This window comes from Rhineura floridana, chromosome 10 (assembly GCF_030035675.1).
Source record: "Rhineura floridana isolate rRhiFlo1 chromosome 10, rRhiFlo1.hap2, whole genome shotgun sequence".
NCBI lineage: Eukaryota > Metazoa > Chordata > Lepidosauria > Squamata > Rhineuridae > Rhineura > Rhineura floridana.
In genome coordinates, this window is record NC_084489.1 from 89,914,610 (window position 1) to 89,934,525 (window position 19,916).

General features: G+C 47.7%; 1 protein-coding gene across 8 annotated transcripts in view; it reads left to right on the forward strand.

The window, feature by feature from the left end:
• Window positions 1-19,916, forward strand: part of LOC133365522 (uncharacterized) — a 72,811-nt gene that overhangs the window by 40,070 nt on the left and 12,825 nt on the right. For 3 of the 8 annotated variants that reach the window (XM_061587508.1, XM_061587509.1, XM_061587510.1), the window contains exons 13-24: window positions 119-271; window positions 882-1,025; window positions 1,868-1,951; window positions 2,311-2,439; window positions 2,562-2,717; window positions 5,127-5,300; window positions 9,049-9,222; window positions 9,653-9,820; window positions 11,428-11,616; window positions 13,211-13,444; window positions 15,367-15,678; window positions 16,376-16,507. In XM_061587508.1, coding sequence (XP_061443492.1) covers window positions 119-271; window positions 882-1,025; window positions 1,868-1,951; window positions 2,311-2,439; window positions 2,562-2,717; window positions 5,127-5,300; window positions 9,049-9,222; window positions 9,653-9,820; window positions 11,428-11,616; window positions 13,211-13,444; window positions 15,367-15,678; window positions 16,376-16,507 — 2,049 coding nt within the window. The remainder of the gene's footprint in view (window positions 1-118; window positions 272-881; window positions 1,026-1,867; window positions 1,952-2,310; window positions 2,440-2,561; window positions 2,718-5,126; window positions 5,301-9,048; window positions 9,223-9,652; window positions 9,821-11,427; window positions 11,617-13,210; window positions 13,445-15,366; window positions 15,679-16,375; window positions 16,508-19,916) is intronic. The other 5 variants (XM_061587511.1, XM_061587515.1, XM_061587512.1 and 2 more) reach the window with 5 other exon arrangements.

Below are 19,916 nucleotides of genomic sequence, written 5' to 3' on the forward strand. Positions count from 1 at the left end.
TCCCAAAGGAGTTGATCTGAAAAAGTCTTGCCTTGGAGTATCAGGAATTCTTGGGTGGGGGGGAGAGAAAGGGGGGAGGGGCAGGCTTTCCTTTGGCCTTCTTAATTTTTTGCCGCAGTTAAAATGGAGGAACCAGCTGAAGAGGGGGTGCCCTTGCGAGGCCCAACGGAAGCCCCCGAGGAGGAGCGAGGCCTCCAGCCAAATTGCTCTGGCTCTCACAGCAGCCCAGAGGCAGGGATGGTGCCGGGACTCTGGACCCCACATCCGGAGGGTGAGGCAGAGCCTGTGCAGGGTGGGTTGGGGTGGGTTGGTGTCTGTGTCTGGCTTTGGAGAACATGGGGGTGGGGGAGAGCAGCAACGGGCTCTACCACGGACCTACTGCCTGGTCTGTGAAGGAGCAAGGAAGGAGACTAAAAGGGAAGGTGTCATTTGCTACAGGGGAGCCTGAACCACAGGGACTAGGGACTTAGGGAGAGTTCTCAAATGTCTGCTCTGGTTCCTTGTGGTATAGAGTGGCGACATGGTCATTGGCGGTTGGAGAAGAAAGAAGGGATGCAGCCTTGTCTGAGCTTAGACAGCTCCTATCCTCTGCAAGGGGGCTGTTCTGGGCCCCCTCCACTGTCCCCAGTGACACGGAGCCACTGGGTTCAAGGTGTAGATCCCACTCCTCTGGCCCTGCGGTTCCCACCCTAGATTTTCCCCGGGATGTGGGGCAAAGAGTAGGGCCTCCCTCTCTTTCTTTGCCTCGCCGGTCCCCCACGCTGGCTTCACCTGCTCTGGGAAGGCCTTGAGGGACCCCAGCAGCCGCTCCCTGCAGGCAGAGGATTCCTGGCCTGGCTTCCCCTCATGAGCAGTGCGCCCTTTCCTTGTTTCCGACACAGCCTGGAGCCCGGTCACCAACCCTCTGCACGGCCTCCTGAACTGCCTGAAGGACATCCCCGGGCCCCGGCCTGTGGCCTCTGGAGCGCCAGCCGGTAAAAGAGGAGGGGGAGAGAGAAGGAAAGCGGGATGGAGAGGAAGATTAGGTATGCCTCTGTGGGGCAGGGGGGAGAGGCGTGTGGGCTGTGGGGCAGCCCGTGTGGAAACGGTGCCAGGTTCTCGTTCAATGCCTGTCAATGCAATCTGGTTTGATCTGGACCACCAGCCTCCTGGCTCAGCCGTCCCCAACAGGTGCACCTGGGACGTTTTTGCACCCTGTCAGCCCCGGCCAGCACAGCTGCGGGATCTCTTCCCTGCGCAAAATTGCTGCCTCTATGGACTGTGCATGCGTGCGTGCATCTCAGGGATTTGGAACCTGGGCCCCTCCAGAAGTGGCTGGACTGTATCTCCCATTATACCTGGCCATTGGCCATGCTGGCTGCTGGAAACTGGAGTCTGGCAACATCTGGAGGGCCACGGAGTCTCCATTCCTGATGTCTGTCTGTCGACACACACACACACACACACACACACACACACACACATACATGTATAACTATTGGATAGTATTTTTGTGTTTTTATTTATTTCATACATATAATCTCACCTTTAGCTCAGGTTGTTGCACACTGTTCTCCCCCCTCCCCTTTTCCTCACAACAGCCCTGTGAGGTAGGTTAGGCTGAGAGGTTGTGGACTGGCCCAAGGTCGCCCAGGGGGGTTTGGACCCTGGTTTCCTAGGTCCTGTAGTCTGACACTGTTAGCCACAACACCACACTGACTAACAACTTTTGCTAGCTGCCCAGAGGACTTTGTAGTTGGTGTGGTATAACGGGTCTCCAAATCAATGAAATTGTGGATTGTAAACCCCTCAGGGCAGAGACTCATTGTCTTGTACATTGTCAATGACTGTAGATGGTCTTGTGAGCCTGTATTCTTCTTCCCTCCAGAAGTGCGCAGTGAGCAGGCAGCGACAGAGAAGATATGCCAAGTCTCATCTCAGTGCTGCACGCCTCCTTCGCTTGCCGTCTGCAGTAAGGTGGCAGAATTTGATTTGCACTCTTAATGCTTTTTAGGGAAGGCTTGCCTTGCAAGGGCTACCATTTTGAGCCTGGATTCATAATGGCATTTCCCTTGGAGGGCTTCCACCGGCAGCCTCCGCTTTGCCTTCACAAAACGATACAGGTTTACATTGGCCCACCCTGACCTTCCCCACCCTGGCGTCCTCTAGATGTTTTGGACTACAACTCCCAACAGCTGGTGATAATTGTAGCCTAAAGCATGTAGAAGGTACCAGGTTTGGGAAGGCCATCATTTCATGAGGGGCAGTGATGGCTCTCTGAACTTGGATTCACTGCCTGCTTCCTTCTCTCTCCTTTTTTTTTTTGGACAGACTCTCTTCCAGAGAATTTTCTCCTTCGAGGGCCAGAGGGCTTCCTGCCTCACCTCCCCACTGCGCTGCCCAGTGGGTACGCCAACAGCAACCACAGGCCGGACGTGGAGGCAGGGATGACGCAAGAAGGTCAGAAGGGCTGCTTTCTCCCTCTGTCTGTGTCGGCCACACCAGCTGTAGCTGTCCAGTGGGACTGCAGGCGCTGAGGATGCGGAGTTGGCTGTAAGATTCTCTCCTTCCTTTTCCCGAAGGATTTGGCGCACCTTTGCAAGGCCTGGAGAGGTGTTCGAAGGAGCTCCCTCATAGCCAGCCTTGTTCACCGGCCATCAGTTCCTCTGTCGGCAGCTCCCCAGACAGACCCTCCAGGTGGAACCCAGGAATTGGGAAACGGGCGAGGAAGGAGGAAGGTGAGATCCTGCTCATGGCTGGTGCCAGAGGCCGGCGAGGTTGAGCAGTTGCGGGGGCCGAGATCCATTCAGGGGGCTGCCAGGCAGGTGCCACCACCACCACCGAAGTTGCTCTCTGTTGGCAGAATACTTGATCTCTGTCCTGGACAGGCTGCATGCCAACAGTGTACGTGCCCCCAGGGTTTCTTGTGCGACAGAGCCAGAATCTCTGGGGTGAAGAACGTCAGAAGAAGAGCCTGGCTGCAGGATCAGGCCAGAGGCCCACTGTGGCCCAGCGTCCTGTCCTCACAGTGGCCAACCAGATGCCCCAGGGGATTAGACAGATTCAAAGAGGGTAAGGCTATCAGTGGCTGCAGCTAGCCACGATGGCTATGCTCTGCCTCCGTAGTTGGGAGGCAGCGTGCTTCTGAACACCAGTTGCTGGAAACCGCAGAGGGGGAGAGTTGCTGTTGCGCTCAGGTCCTGCTTGCTTACGGGCTTCCCAAAAGAGGCATCTGGTTGGCCACTGTGAGGACAGGATCCTTGACTAGATGGGCCCCCTTTGGCCTGATCCAAATTATGGTATGATCTGTGTGACGAGGTGCGCCTGACGCCAACGCTGTTATCTTTTCGGCGCCAGGTTAAGACTTTCCTCTTCCCCCAGGCATTTTAGTTTTTAAATTGTTTTTAAAAAATGTGTTTTTAAATTTGTATATTTAATGTTTTAATGGTTGTAAACCGCCCAGAGAGCTTCGGCTATGGGGCGGTATACAAATGTAATAAATAAATAAATAAATTATAAATAAATAAATCCAGCAGCCAGGCTCTTCTTAGGATCATAGCGCTACCTGGCTCTTCAGGCAGGCCTTTGGGGTGGGTTAGATTTTATCATTATCGCTTTTAGATTTTAATATTATTGTATTGGTGTGTAATTTTGTGTTATGTTGTTCATTTTGTATGTCGCCCAGAGTGGCTGGATGGCCAGCCAGATGGGCGACTAAGAAATCCATTTTAATTAATTAATTAATTGATTCATTCATTCATTCATTCATTGATTAATTAATTACCTCCCTCTTGTGGGAACGAATTCCCTAGTGCTGTGTGAAGAGTGGCCTTTTTTCTGTCCTGAATTCATCCTTGTTGGCTTCGAGCGACATGAGGGAGGGAAATCTTCTCCCTGTGTGCCGTCTCCACACTGTGCATAATCTTAGACACCTCTGTCCCCTGCTCTTCCTGCCCCCTGCTCACTCACCTTTTTTCTCTGTTTAGCAGCTAAGCTCTGTCATCTGCGCAGAGCCGGCTCTACCATTGGGGAGAGATGGGGCCGCTCGCTCAGGCGGCAGATGCTGGGGGCGGGCGTTCAGAGGACAGAGCTGTGTGTCTGCCTTGCACCCTTTGGACTTGCCTGCTGCCCTCAGGTGCAGTCTAGGGTGCTGTCCTGTTGCAAGTGTTGAAGAAAAGTCGCCTCCCTGTCTGCCAGGCTTCTTTATGTACAGTTGGGAGGGGGCATTGCCTTGTCCACCCCAGGCTGCAAAATGCCATGGGCTCACATGGGCTGCTAAGTTTCCCAAGAGCCCCTGGCAAGCTTTCATTGGACGGCCTTCCAGTCGATCCCGACTTATGGCTACCCTATGAATAGGGTTTTCATGGTAAGTGGTATTCGGAGGGGGGTTCCCATTGCCTCCCTCTGAGGCTAGTCCTCCCCAGCTGGCTAGGGCCTGCTCAGCTTGCCACAGCTGCACAAGCCGGCCCCTTCCTTGTCTGCAACTGCCAGCTGGGGGGCAACTGGGCTCCTTGGGACGATGCAGCTTGCCCACGGCTGCACAGGGGGCAGGGCATGTAACCCCTGAGCCACTCCCTGTGGGGGTGATCTTTAGCTGGCCCTTGACACCCAGGAGACACGAGTGGGGATTTGAACTCACAGACTCTGGACTCCCAGCCAGGCTGTCCTCCCCACTGGGCTATACCAGCTGTCAAGCTTTCATTAACATAACATCTCTGCTATCTTTTCAGCACCTTTTGAAGACTTTCCTCTTTCAGCATGACTTTTGAGACCTGTCCCAGTCTGCGTCTGTGTTACTTAATATGTTTTTTTAAATAATGTTTTTAACCCTTTTTTAAAAGATGTTTTTAAAGCTTTTTAAAAAATGTTTTTAACATTGTTTTGTTTTAATGTATTTTAAAGTCTGTTTCTATGATGTTTTCAAGTGTTTTTAGCGCTTCTGTTTGCCGCCCTGGGCTCCTGCTGGGAGGAAGGGCGGAATATAAATCAAATAATAAATAAATAACTAAATAACATGATGTAAGTTTGGGAAGCGTGGCCCCTAGAAGTTGGGGGTTTAATTAATGGGAACAGGGCCCACTGCCAGCCTTTGAGGATGATGAAAGGTGGAGGCAGTTTGATGTGCTTTGTTTGCCCCGTTTCTGCAGGCCTCGGCCGAAACAGCACCCCTCTGCAAGGCCTGGAGAGGTGCCTGAAGGACCTGCCTTTCAGCTCACACAGCCAGCCCTCTTCTCCGGCCGTCAGTTCCTCGTTCAGCAGCTCCCCAGACAGGCTCCACATGCGGACGCCAGAGGCAGGGAAATGGAGGAGGAAGGAGGAAGGTGAGAGCCAGACTGCAGGTTTGGGAGCAAAATGCACATCTCTGGCATAAAACACCTGCTCCACTAAGGAATTGTGTTTGCACAGGACAGAGGGCTTATCCAAACGGAGCGGGATAATCCACGGTTTCCATATTCGGTTTGTCATCTGATAGTCCTCACTTTGCCTTTTAGTTCGCTCTTTCCCAATTAAAAAAACCACTTTTTTGCACCCGCACCCGCAGCCTTAAGACTCCTACATTCTCTTCGCTTTTTCCAAGCTCCGCCTCTAAAACCTCCCCTATCAACCAATTGGTCAGCAAAAAAATTATGTATGCTCCTCTCCCCCTTTGCAACCAAGCACAATATGGCTATAAAGGAGTTCTCCCTTGGAAGGAAAGGCTGCTGGTTGGTTTCAGGCCTGCCTTCCCAGGGAGAATGAAATTGACAAAGCTTTCTGGAGCAGGCTTGAAACCGACCAGAAGCCCTTTTCTTGTTTGCATTTGCTATATTACACTTAAAGGAATGTATGCTTTTCTGCCTTTATTGATATTTAAGGAGATACACACGCTGGCAATGCACTTATTTCTCCAGAAAAGCAAGAAATGTGTCACCCCCCCTCCTCCCTTTCCTTCCCACAGAGAATGAAATTGACAAAGCTTTTGGGAGCAGGCTTGAAACCGACCAGAAGCCCTTTTCTTGTTTGCCTTTGCGATATTACACTTAAATGAATGTATGCTTTTCTGATTTGAAGCAAACCCCCCAGCAAGTAGAATGAAATTGACAAGGCTTTCGGAGGCAGGCTGAAACCGACCCCCTCCCCCTTCTCGCTTGCTGTGCATTGCAGATCTCACCCAGAGTGGCCACCCAGTTTGCAGGCTGGCAAAAAATAAAATGCATCTGCGTAGCAGTTGCAGACCCCCCCCAACACCCCAACATTGCAATGATTGGTTCAATTTTCCCAGGCTTATTCTCACACATGTGCAAAAGTGCAGATACGTGATTGGCTGGAATGAGGAGAAGGGGCAAGGGGAAACGCCCAAGAACCGCCCATCATCTGTAAAGTCCGCGGTATTGCATCCTAACTCCTGAAGGCACAGCGGATGATTCCCGATTTTAAACAGCAAATCGCATTTTTGCCAGTATTGCAAGGAGCGGATTTAACCCGGGAAAATGCGTAACAGCGCGAGACGTCATTTGGACGACCGAAAAATAATGAACGCACATAGCGGGCGTGTCACACATTTTGCAGTCCTCTGGCTGAGCCCATAGAGAGGGGTGTGTGTGTGTGAGACAGAGATCTCTTCCTTTACGATAGTGGCAGCTATCTTTTGGGGCAAGTCAGCATGATGAGACTGCCACATTAGAGAGCTTTTCATAGCTTTATTGGGAGATTCCATAGATCCAATGCCTAATTAATTAATCAATTAATGCATTTATATCCCACCTTTCCTTCAAGGAGCTCAAGGTGGCATACATGGTTCTCCTCTCCACCCCCATTTTCATCTTCACTAACAACCCTGTGAGGTAGGTTAGGCTGAGAGAGTCTGTGACTGGCCCAGGGTCACTCTGTGACCCGCATGGATGAGTGGAGAATTTGAACCCATCACTCTAACCGCTATGCCACACTGTCTTTATTATGACAGTGCTATGATTCAAGTAATGATAAACATAGTTTTAGAAAACATTTATATGGTGTAAGCTGCCGAGAGGTTTTCTGACATGTGACAAGATACAAATTTGATGATGATAATATTAAATATTAGACAGGCGCCATCTCTGTTATCTTTTTGATCCTATTGAAGGCCTTCCTCTTTCAATAAACCTTTTAAGTTGAGACCTTATCCCAGGCTGCCTCTGTGTTGGAATTGCTTTTTAAGATTTTTTAAACCTTTTTTTTTAAACAATATGTTTTTAACCTTTGTTTAAAAAGATGTCTTGAAAGCTTTTTAAAAATGTTTTTAAAGATGTTTTGTTTTAATGTATTTTAAAGTCTGCTTTTATGATGTTTTAAAATGTTTTCAGTGCTTTTGTTTGCCGCCCTGGGCTTCTTCTGGGAGGAAGGGTGGGATATAAATCAAATAATAAATAAAATAAATAAATAATAATCCACATGATATGCAGTCATGCCTTAATGCCATTTTGCCTCTGGTCTGCCAAACTAAGGACTGGGTTGGTTTCATTGCAGTGTGGGGAAGGCAGGCAAGAGTGTAAGCCTAGCTCTGTTCCTGGGGTGGGGAACCTCACTCAGCCTGGGGACCGCATTCCCTTCTGGGCAAGCATCTGAGGGCCACTTGCATGTTGTGGAAGGGGCCAGAGGCAAAAGGGGGTGGAACAGTGAATGTAGCTTTTACCTGTCAGAGGTTAGACCTCCTACATCGGTGGCAAACCTTTATGCTAGAGCCTGAGAGGCCCCAGACAAAGTAGGGGTACCTCAAACATCCCCAAAGCAATACAAATCTAACCCTGTTAGGTTGGCTGTTTGCAGAGCGCACCTGGAGAGAACGAGGTTCAAGATTCTTCTGGTTATCCTCTCTGACTGTTTAATAAAAATAGATGTTCTTTCATTAGTGACGGGATTTATAAAAATAATAAGAATCAGTAAAAGTTCAAAAGTCCATAGTCAGCTATTGTATATTCCATCTTAATGGCAGGCAGGCAGGCGCACATGCAGACACACACACACAATCAGTTCAAGAAAAATATCTTGTCCTGCTCCACCACCCGTAATTGTCTAGCTCACTGACTCCATTCGTCATCAAAGGCATGTTCTCCTCTCCAAGACTCCATGCGGAGGCTAGGTGTGAATCATAACAGCATCACATCCCTGAGGCCTCCACAGACAGTTTCCAAGGAAACGGCGCTCTGATAAAATCCACACTGTCCCACATCCCATAATGAAGCTCATGACAATCTCCCTTCTGCTTCCTTCTGCAGGGTATAGGGACGTGATGATCAGGCTAGCCTGTTCTGCGCAGGCCTGTGACACAAGGATAGGCTCTCGGAGACACACCGGTTTAGGCAAACATTTCCCTGATCGCCTCGCTTGAATCTCCTGCTTTGATTTGTTGTTTTAAATGTTTTTAACTGTGTTAACTGTTATGCTGTTTTAATGGGCGTTTTTATTATATATTTCAATTACTAGGGGCGCAGAGCCCTCCTGCTCACTTCGCTCGCCACCCCCCCACCCCCAAACACACACCAGGCACCCCAAACACATATGCACACACACTAGAGACTCCCAAACACACATGAACACACAGAGAGGAACTCTCTCTCTCTTAGCACACACACAGACACACACACACACCCCGGCACTCCCAAACACAAAGACACATCGGTTCTCACGAACTGCCAGCCCCCTCTTGCCTTGGCTGTTGCGACGTTGCTGCCACTGGCTTCCCACCAAGGCTGCGCTGCTGCCGCATAGCCCACCTGGTCATCCATCTTTGCCGCTGTGCCCTGCCCCTAATATCATGCTCCGTGACATCATGACGGCGCGACAGCTTGCCTTTTTATTGTATAATAAGATAGATGTTTAATCTGGTTGTTTTGCTGTGTATTTAATTCAGGTGGCTTTATTTTTATAATTTGGTTTTATTCCTGTTATTTTGCTGTTGACTTTTATTTCTTTGTGAACTGCCATGGCGTTCCTTCTTGAAATGAAAGGTAGAATATAAATTATTTTAATATTATTAACAACAGCAGCAGCAGCAACAACAGGATGGTAAAAATGGTTTGGTAAACAGTTTTGCATGCCCTGTTTTGGTAGGACTTAGCCGGAACAGCACATCTTTGCAAGGCCTGGAGAGGTGCTTGAAGGAGTTACCTCGGAACACACTGAGCCGGCCCGCTTCGCCAGCTGTCAGTTCCTCCATCAGCAGCTCTCCAGACGGACTGCACAGGTGGACACCGGAACCAGCGAGGTGGACCCGGAAGGAGGAAGGTGAGAGTAGAGCTGAGCTGCTTCCAGAAGGGCAGCTCCTTGAGCGAAGAAATCATTGCTGTTCCACTGGAGGGTGCACGTGGAATTGCAACCGACATTTATTGCTATCCGGCATGGTGTGCATCTTCAGGGCATTAATTTCAAGGTATAATTTTTAACAGGATCCTGTCGCTACAAGGTGAGAGAATGGAGGAGGGGGAATCGCAAGTTTTCATGCTCCTATAGATGTACCCCCCATGGATAAAAGAGAGGTGCTGCTTTAGCATCTATAAACCTCTTGGGCTTGGTCTGTAATCCCAGAAATATGACTGTTGCCTGCTCTCTTTTTAAAAATCAAGCACAGCTCAGAACAGATATTTGAGGGTGTTGGAAGGGAGAGAGGGCCCAGAAGATGCCCTGATGGACCTCTTTCCTTGCTGTGTTACCATAGGTCTCAGCCGAAACAGCACCCCCTTGCAAGGACTGGAAAGCCGTTTGAAGGACCTTCCTGGCATCACAACCAGCCCCGTCTTTTGGCCAGCATTCCGCTCCCCTGCTGGCAGCTCTTCTGATGGACATTGCAAGCCAGAGAGGGGAGAAAGGTCAGGGAAGGAGGAAGGTAAGACGAGGCTTGCAGGTCTGGCTTTGCAGGAGGGCGTCCAGAGAGCCAAGAACCTCTGGAAACCCAAGACAGGCAGATCGAAGTTCCTTGGCGCTCCTATAAAGCCTTACACGGCGTGGGACCGCAATATCTTGTGGAACGCCTCTCCCGCTATGAACCGACCCGGTCACTTCGCTCAGCATCTAAGGCCCTCCTCCGGGTACCAACCCATTGAGAAGCCCGGAGGACAGTTACTCGATCTAGGGCCTTTTCTGTAGTGGCCCCCGAACTGTGGAACAGCCTCCCCGAAGAAGTACGCCTGGCGCCGACGCTTCTATCTTTTTGGCGCCAGGTTAAGACCTGGCTATGCTCCCAGGCATTTTAAGCGTTTAATGTTATAACTTTAAATCTTTTATTTTTTTGTTTGCTGCTTATGTTTACTGTTGGTAGGTTGATTTTATTGTGATATTCTGTATTTTAACCTTTTTGTACACCGCCCAGAGAGCCATTCGCTATGGGCGGTTTATAAATGAAACAAATAAATAAATAAATAAAGTCATCTCTCCACAACTTGATTCATGGTGGAAGTAAAGGCAAAAAAGCAAAACAACCCAAGTTGGTTAAATATTTGCAGCTACATCAGGAGTGCAGAACTATTTTCCAGCCCGAGAGCCATATTCCCTCAAGAACAACCGTTCAGGCAGCGATGGCTGCTAGCTCCGTGTCAGTGGGGCAGTGGAATCCGCTCCGGGTTTTGTAGTCCAAACTTTCAAGGAGTTCTCCAAGGTGCTGCTCCACTGTCACGGAGCCACCAGCCGCCACTGCTTTTGCCCCCCCCCCCGCAAGTTTCTGGTTTTGGTGTACAAAGCTCTACACAGCTTGGGACCAGGATACCTAAAAGACCGTCTCATCCCTTATATACCCAGTCGATCACTGCGCTCTGCAGACGAGGGCTTCCTGCAGATACCGTGTTATCAGGAGGTCCATTCTGCACAATATAGGAAACGGACCTTTTCCCTGTGGAATTCCCTCCCCTTAAATATTAGACAGGCGCCATCTCTGTTATCTTTTCGGTGCCTGTTGAAGACCTTCCTCTTTCAACAAAGTAGAGACCTTTTAAGTAGAGACCTTATTCCAGTCTGTGTCTGTGCTGGAATTGCTTTTTAAGGTGTTTTTAAAGATTTTTTTTTAAGATCTTATGTTTTAATATGCTTTAAAGTGCTTTTAGTGGGGTTTTCTCGTCAGGAAGATCATTCCATAATTTGGGGGCCACCACTGAGAAGCCCCTCTCCCTTGGAGAGGCCTGGAAGGCCAAGTTTGGCCTGAGGGCTAGAGGCTTCTCACCCTTAGTTTAAACAAACCCGGTGGAGTCTCCATCCCCTCTCGTTGTGCTAGAGTAACACTCTTCTTTTGTCTCTTTTTTGGCTTTTGACTGAAAGAAAAACAGTTGGGCACAAATTCAAAGTCCTCCAAAAAGGAGCAGCTTACAAATGATTGGACTTGATGGCCTTATAGGCCCCTTCCAACTCTACTATTCTATGATTTTGTATCAGTTTACTCCAAATGCAGGATTTTTTTTGTGCTTGTGTACAATCTGTTGATGATTGATCTTATCTGGTCTCCAGCTGAAAAGCACCTTTTTCGAACAGGAGCAAGTCCCTTGGAGATCCCACCCCTCCAAGGCCTGCAGAAGTGCTTGGAAGAGATTCCTGTGAGTGGGGATTCCTGTCCAGACTCTGCTGCTGCAGCAAGCCACTTCTCCATCCCGGCGCTGAGGAGGACAGAGACATCACCGCAGAGGCTGTGGGCAGGAGGTAAGAAGGAGTGGAGAGGCGTCGGTGGGGCTGAGATGAACACCGGTGGGAACTTGATGTGGTTCATCTATCTATCGCCCGTCCTAACCACTCCAGATTTCTCCATAAGCAGAGCCCTGCGGGATCAGGCAGACCCCTGCACACCAGTCCTGCATCCTGTCCCTATAGTGCCAACCAAAGGCCCCAATGGGAACCCTGCAAGAATAATCCGAGTGCCAAAGCACTCTCCCCCACTGTAATTCCCATCAACCGGTATTCAGAAGTACAGCATAGATACTGTGGCCAGTAGCCACTGATGGCCTTATCCTCCATGAATTGGCTAAAGACTCACCTCTTTGCCCAGGGAAGGATGAAGTGCCTACTGATATTTTTTATTTTTTGTTCTGCAGCCTGTTTTATTTGCAATTGTTATGAAACTTATGAAACTGATCTGGTTATTTTGCTTTTCATTTTTATTGACAATTGTGATCTTAATGTTGTTGTGTTTGCTGCTCTGGAACTCTTGAGCGAAGGGTGACTGCATATCTCTCAAATAAATACATATAAATAAACCTTTTTTAAAACATTAATTTTAAGCATTAATCCGATCCCCCCCCCAGCTTATGTGGAGGTTAGACTCTGCTCAGTCTTTATTGAGCATTTCTTCTGATTTGTTTGTGGGGAGGTTAGATGAGGAGCAGCATTCACCTTGGTTTGTTCACCAGGTTTTCACACATCTTTGTGTTAATCGTTCCTTCATCCCACACTTCTCATTTTGCATTTTCCCCATCTTTTTTCTAAATGCAAAAATCCTTTTAAAAAGAAAAGAAAAGTAAGTGGATTTCTTGCACTAGGGTGACAAAACACTTCAATCCACTTTCATTGCCCTATATCTGTTATGCGCTTGCATCCCTCCTGCAAAATAGTGGCAGTCTGGTGGCACCCTTAAATTGATAACTGAATGAAAGCATTTGGGAAGAAAGTAGAAGGTGGTTGTAGTACAGTAGCCCTGCGGCACCAAAAGACCCCCAAAACAAGTTCAGTATTGCAAGGTGCAGGAAACAGCGACAGGTTTATTTTATTTGTTTATTTATTGCATTTGTATACCACCCCATAGCCAAAGCTCTCTGGGCGGTTTGAAACAATTAAAAACATTAAAAACAAATACACAAATTTATAGACACATTTTTAAAAGGTTGCCAAAGTTGAGACGATATCTGAAGGACCAACTCACCCATCTGCTTTTGACTGGGAGCCCATAGCTGGGGCCATTCAACGTAGCCGTATAGCCACAGATCTTTGGACTTGTGGCACTTTTGAGAATCCACAAGGTCCCTTGTCAGTGGGGAATTTGCATGTCAGAGGAGGAGCCACGAGGTATTTTAGGGGAAGGGCTTGTAGCTCAGTGGCAGAGCAACTGCTTGGCATGCAGAAGGTCCCAGGTTCAACACCCAGTGGCATCTCCAAGTAGGGCTGGGAAAAGATCCCTTGCCTGAGACCCTGGAGACCTACCACCAGTCTGTGTAGGCAATTCTGAGCTACATGGACCACTGGCCTTGAATGAGAATAAGCCAGCTGCCTGTGTTCCTCTGTGGCTGCCTTGTCTTTCTGCCAGGTGGTCCCACAAGCAACGTCCCACCATGTCCTGTGAGCACCTCTGGCTCCGTTGCCCCGCAAGCTGGTATGGAAATGTCCCCCCTCCACAGACTGATGAACTGCCTGAAGGAGATCCCCATGCAAAGGCCAAGTTACCTTCAGACGCCAAATGTCTCCTCCTCCTCCTCCTCTTCCTCCAGCTGCAGCGAAACGGAGAGAGACCGGCAGAGCCCCAGCAGCGACTGTGGCCAAGGTGGGCATCAGGAGCTAAGACGATACATAGGAATCTACCATGTACACGTGTGTGTGGTGTGATATGTGATCTGGGGCCTGAAAGCCAGGTTGGACTCAGAGGGAGTCGGCATTGGCCGTTTCAGGGGGCAGCAGACTCCTGTTTTTATTTGTCTGTTGTTGTTGTTCTGTACCTTCAAGTCGACTACGACTTATGGCGACCCTATGGATCAGGGCCCTCCAAGAGCATCTGCCGTGAACCACCCTGTTCAGATCTTGTAAGTTCAGGTCTGTGGCTTCCTTTATGGAATCAATCCATCTCTTGTTTGGCCTTCCTCTTTTTCTACTCCCTTCTGTTTTCCCCAGCATTGTTGTCTTTTCTAGTGAATCACATCTTCTCATTATGTGTGCAAAGTATGAGAACCTCAATTTCATCATTTTAGCTTCTAGTGACAGTTCTGGTTTAATTTGTTCTAACACCCAATTACTTGTCTTTTTCGCAGTCCATGGTATGCGCAAAGCTCTCCTCCAGCACCACATTTCAAATGAGTTGATTTTTCTCTTATCCGCTTTTTTCACGGTCCAACTTTCACATCCATATATAGAGATTGGGAATACCATGGTCTGAATGATCCTGACTTTGTCTATTAGTCATCCAATAACTTCTTTGGCTCTCTGGGAAAAAAAATGTAAACGCTAAAGTCATGGAATCCACTTTTTTACAACCAAACGCACTCTAGGGCTCCATAAAAGAGACGAGAGCTAGCGCAAAAGGAAAACGAATTCTGTGTGCAATCCAGTCCCCTAAGCACAGAGAATTGGAATGACCTCCAGATGTTTTGGGCTAGAACTCCCTCCAGCCCCACCCAGCACGGCAGCCCTAGATGGGGTTGATGTCTGAAGAGGAGACATCCTGAAGAGCAGGCAAGAGAAGACCAAGGTGTTCCCCATGAGTCTCCCCACAGAATATTCTGGAATGGGTGTCAGTCTTGGTCTGGAAACATTCTCTCATATCTCCAGGGAAGGGCTATAAGAGAAATAATTGTGCTGCTACGGCGCCATCCTAATCATAGGATTCTTCATGTACATGAAAGGTTGTCACATAGGAGAGGGCCGGGATCTCTTCTCGATCGTCCCAGAGTGCAGGACACGGAATAAGGGGCTCAAATTGCAGGAAGCCAGATTTCGACTGGACATCAGGAAAAACTTCCTAACTGTTAGAGCCATATGACAATGGAACCAATGACCTAGAGAGGTAGTGGGCTCTCCGACACTGGAGGCATTCAAGAGGCAGCTGGACAGCCATCTGTCGGGAATGCTTTGATTTGGATTCGTGCGTTGAGCAGGGGGTTGGACTTGATGGCCTTATAGGCCCCTTCCAACTCTACTATTCTGTGATTCTATGAAAGTATTTATATAAGCATGACTATCAAATAAATAAATAAATTTAAAATACATAAAATACAATTAAAATACATAAAAGTACATGAAAGGTTGCCACACAGAGGAGGGCCAAGATCTCTTCTCAATCGTCCCAGAGTACAGGACACGGAATAAGGGGCTCAAATTGCAGGAAGCCAGATTTCGACTGGACATCAGGAAAAACTTCCAAACTGTTAGAGCCATACGACAATGGGACCAATGACCTAGAGAGGTAGTGGGCTGTCCGACACTGGAGGCCTTCAAGAGGCAGCTGGACAGCCATCTGTCGGGAATGCTTTGATTTGGATTCCTGCGTTGAGCAGGGGGTTGGACTGGATGGCCTTATAGACCCCTTCCAATTCTACTATTCTATGGTTCTATGTCTACTCGGAAGGAAGTCCTATTGAATTCAGTGGAGCTTACGTTCCAGTAAGTGGAGTTGGGATCGCAGCTAAGAGCAGTGCAGTGAAGCGCTCCAACCCTTGGTAGGTTCAGGCTGAGTGTTTTTTTCGTTCCTCCTAGATACGGTCCCAGGATCTGAGGTGGATGAAGCCAGGGGGCCAAAGGGGATGGACTCCAGGAGGAGGAAGGATCTGTTGATTTGCCGTCCGTCCGAGGAGGTCCGGCGACTTCCTTCCACTCAGCAGCCTGAGCTTATTGACAGGGGCGACCAAACACCATTGGCTTCTCCACTCCATGGCCTGGAGAGTTGCTTGAAGGATATTGCCACAAGCCAGCAGCTCCGTGCCAACATCCCTCCTGCTGGCACCGAAAGTCCAGGCGGCGTGATACCCGTGGGATCCAAGGCAGGGATTGCTGGTTCATGTTCCACAGGTACGTGAGGCTGAGGTAGACACCAGGTTTGTTCTGGTCCCTGGCCCTTGTCTTAGGGGTCTGGGGCAGGGGAAGCTGGAGAGTCTACCCTTGAAGACGGTTGTTCCATCTTCCCTTCATCCTACCATTAATGCCCATCATCTTTTAGGAAAAGCCAGTGTGAAGATAATGGTAAACACAAATAAATTGTGGCAGGAGGGGTGGAGTGGAGAAGGGCCTGAGGGAGGTCCCTTATAGTAACGACCCCAAGAAATGTGCCTCTGAGGGTTCTTCCAGACGGGGGCTTCATATTGGAGGGGGGTTATTTTGGGCGAGAGGGAGGTCTAGGCCCTTACTTCAGCTTCGTGGGTCCTGCATTTGCCTGTATATGAGAACCCGCCAGAAGCCATGATGTGACTTCCCATGCCCTGTGAGGATCCGATTCCTGGGCTTGATGAGGATACCATACTTACTTACTCCTTACTAGCCTTTCAAGTAGAGACCTAATCCCAGTCTGCGCCTGTGTTGGAATTTCTTTTTAAGATGTTTTTACAGCTTTTCTTAAAAAGATGTTTATAAATATGTGTTGTTTTTATATATTTTAAAGTCTGTTTTTAAGATGTTTTAGAGGTTTTTTAGTGTTTTTGTTTGCTGTCCAGGGCGCCTACTGGGAGGAAGGGTGGGATATAAAATAAATAAATAAATACTTCTGCTGAAGCTCTAGCAGACGACTTCTCCATCCGTGACCCACCGAGCTGTCCAAAAGATGCAGCCGCCACTGCTAGGATGTCTGAAAGAAGCGAAGAGCGGGGCCACCTGGAAGCTTGGGTTCAGCGTCCTCAGGATGAAGGTAAGCAGCGCTGCCCACAACGAACTCTTCCCTCTTCTTCGAGATGGCCGGGTCTTGCTAGACTTTGGCGACAGCACAGTAATCAGCAGCTGCTGGGGTCCAGCAGGATGTCCAGGGGTCAGCTTGAGGCAAAAGCATGCCTGGGGAATGTTTGTCACATGAAGGCTGCAATCCGAACCTCACTAACCTGGGAGTAAGCCCGATTGTATTCAACAATAATTCTGCCTGAATGGACGTAGCTGGGGTTGCAGCCTTAGATGTCTTCCTGCACCTTCCCAATTTCATTTCAAAATGTGCCAGGCCTTTCTGAACTACGGGTAGGGACATCACATATTTAAATGCTCCTTGATAGAAGAATCATCCTGTACCTAGAAAAAAAAATCATAGTAGGGAGAGATTTTAATACTATTATTAATTAATTAATTATTAATAATTATTAATTAACGAGAGCCAGTGTGGTGTAGTGGCTAAGGTGTTGCACTATGACCTGGGAGACCAGGGTTCGAATCCCCACATAGCCATGAAGCTCACTTGGGCCAGTCACTGCCTCTCAGCCATAGAGGGAGGCAATGGGAAACCCCCTCTGAATACCGCTCACCATGAAAACCCTATTCATAAGGACGCCATAAGTCGGGATTGACTTGAAGGCAGGCCATTTCCATTTTTTTCATTAATAATAATAATGATCTCTGACTAGCTTACATAACATATTAAAACCAAAATATAAATATTCATCACAAAATAAAACAGTTTATACACATTAACAATAAAAACAGAACAGAGCAGTAATGCCTTATTGTTTTATTATTTGATTTATATCCTGCCCTTCCTCCCAGCAGGAGGATATCTATACATATATAGTGTATTTTGTTGTTGTTATGTGCCTCCAAGTTGACTACGACTTATGGCGACCCTATGAATCAGTGACCTCCAAGAGCATCTGTCATGAGTCACCCTGTTCAGACCTTGTAAGTTCAGGTCTGTGGCTTCCTTTATGGAATCAATCCATCTCTTGTTTGGCCTTCCTCTTTTTCTACTTCCTTCTGTTTTTCCAAGCATTATTATCTTTTCTAATGAATCATGTCTTCTCATTATGTGTCCAAAGTATGATAACCTCAGTTTCATCATTTTAGCTTCTAGTGATCGTTCTGGTTTAACCTGTTATAACACCCAATTTGTCTTTTTCGCAGTCCATGGTATCTGCAAAGCTCTCCTCCAGCATTTCAAATTCAACATTTCAAATGAGTTGATTTTTCTCTTACCCGCTTTTTTCACTGTCCAACTTTCACATCCATACATAGAAATTGGAAATACCATGGTCTGAATGATCCTGACTTTGGTGTTCAGTGATACATCTTTGCATTTGAGGACCTTTCCTAGTTCTCTCACAGCTGCCCTCCCCAGTCCTAGCCTTCTTCTGATTTCTTGACAATTGTCTCCATTTTGGTTAATGAATGTGCCAAGATATTGATAATCCTTGACAAGTTCAATGTCCTCATTGTCAACTGTAAAGTTGCATAAATCTTCTGTTGTCATTACTTTAGTCTTTTTGATGTTCAGCTGTAGTCCTGCTTTTGAGCTTTCCTCTTTAACTTTCATCAGCATTCGTTTCAAATCATTACTGGTTTCTGCTAGTAGTATGGTATCGTCTGCATATCTTAAATTACTGATGTTTCTCCCTCCAATTTTCACACCTCCTTCATAAGAACATAAGAAGAGCCTGCTGGATCAGGCCAGTGGCCCATCTAGTCCAGCATCCTGTTCTCACAGTGGCCAACCAGGTGCCTGGGGGAAGCCCGCAAGCAGGACCCGAGTGCAAGAACACTCTCCCCTCCTGAGGCTTCCGGCAAATGGTTTTCAGAAGCATGCTGCCTCTGACTAGGGTGGCACAGCACAGCCATCACGGCTAGTAGCCATTGATAGCCCTGTCCTCCATGAATTTGTCTAATCTTCTTTTAAAGCCATCCAAGCTGGTGGCCATTACTGCATCTTGTGGGAGCAAATTCCATAGTTTAACTATGCGCTGAGTAAAGGAGTACTTCCTTTTGTCTGTCCTGAATCTTCCAACATTCAGCTTCTTTGAATGTCCACGAGTTCTAGTATTATGAGAGAGGGAGAAGAACTTTTCTCTATCCACTTTCTCAATGCCATGCATAATTTTATACACTTCTATCATGTCTCCTCTGACCCGCCTTTTCTCTAAACTAAAAAGCCCCAAATGCTGCAACCTTTCCTCGTAAGGGAGTCGCTCCATCCCCTTGATCATTCTGGTTGCCCTCTTCTGAACCTTTTCCAACTCTATAATATCCTTTTTGAGATGAGGTGACCAGAACTGTACACAGTATTCCAAATGCGGCCGCACCATAGATTTATACAACGGCATTATGATATCGGCTGTTTTATTTTCAATACCTTTCCTAATTATCGCTAGCATGGAATTTGCCTTTTTCACAGCTGCCGCACACTGGGTCGACATTTTCATCGTGCTGTCCACTACAACCCCCAGGTCTCTCTCCTGGTCGGTCACCGCCAGTTCAGACCCCATGAGCGTATATGTGAAATTCAGATTTTTGGCTCCAATATGCATAATTTTACACTTGTTTCTATTGAATTGCATTTGCCATTTTTCCGCCCATTCACTCAGTTTGGAGAGGTCTTTTTGGAGCTCTTCGCAATCCCTTTTTGTTTTAACAACCCTGAACAATTTAGTGTCATCAGCAAACTTGGCCACTTCACTGCTCACTCCTAATTCTAGGTCATTAATGAACAAGTTGAAAAGTACAGGTCCCAATACCGATCCTTGAGGGACTCCACTTTCTACAGCCCTCCATTGGGAGAACTGTCCGTTTATTCCTACTCTCTGCTTTCTGCTTCTTAACCAATTCCTTATCCACAAGAGGACCTCTCCTCTTATTCCATGACTGCTAAGCTTCCTCAGAAGCCTTTGGTGAGGTACCTTGTCAAACGCTTTTTGAAAGTCTAAGTACACTATGCAGAGCTTGGAAAAGTTACTTTTTTGAACTACAACTCCCATGAGCCCAGTCTAGTGGCCATGCTGGCTGGGGCTGATGGGAGTTGTAGTTCAAAAAAGTAACTTTTCCAAGCTCTGACACTATGTCCACTGGATCACCTCTATCTATATGCTTGTTGACACTCTCAAAGAATTCTAATAGGTTACTGAGACAGGACTTTCCCTTGCAGAAGCCATGCTGGCTCTGCTTCAGCAAGGCTTGTTCTTCTATGTGCTTAGTTAATCTAGCTTTAATAATACTTTCTACCAGTTTTCCAGGGACAGAAGTTAAGCTAACTGGCCTGTAATTTCCGGGATCCCCTCTGGATCCCTTTTTGAAGATTGGCGTTACATTTGCCACTTTCCAGTCCTCAGGCACGGAGGAGGACCCAAGGGACA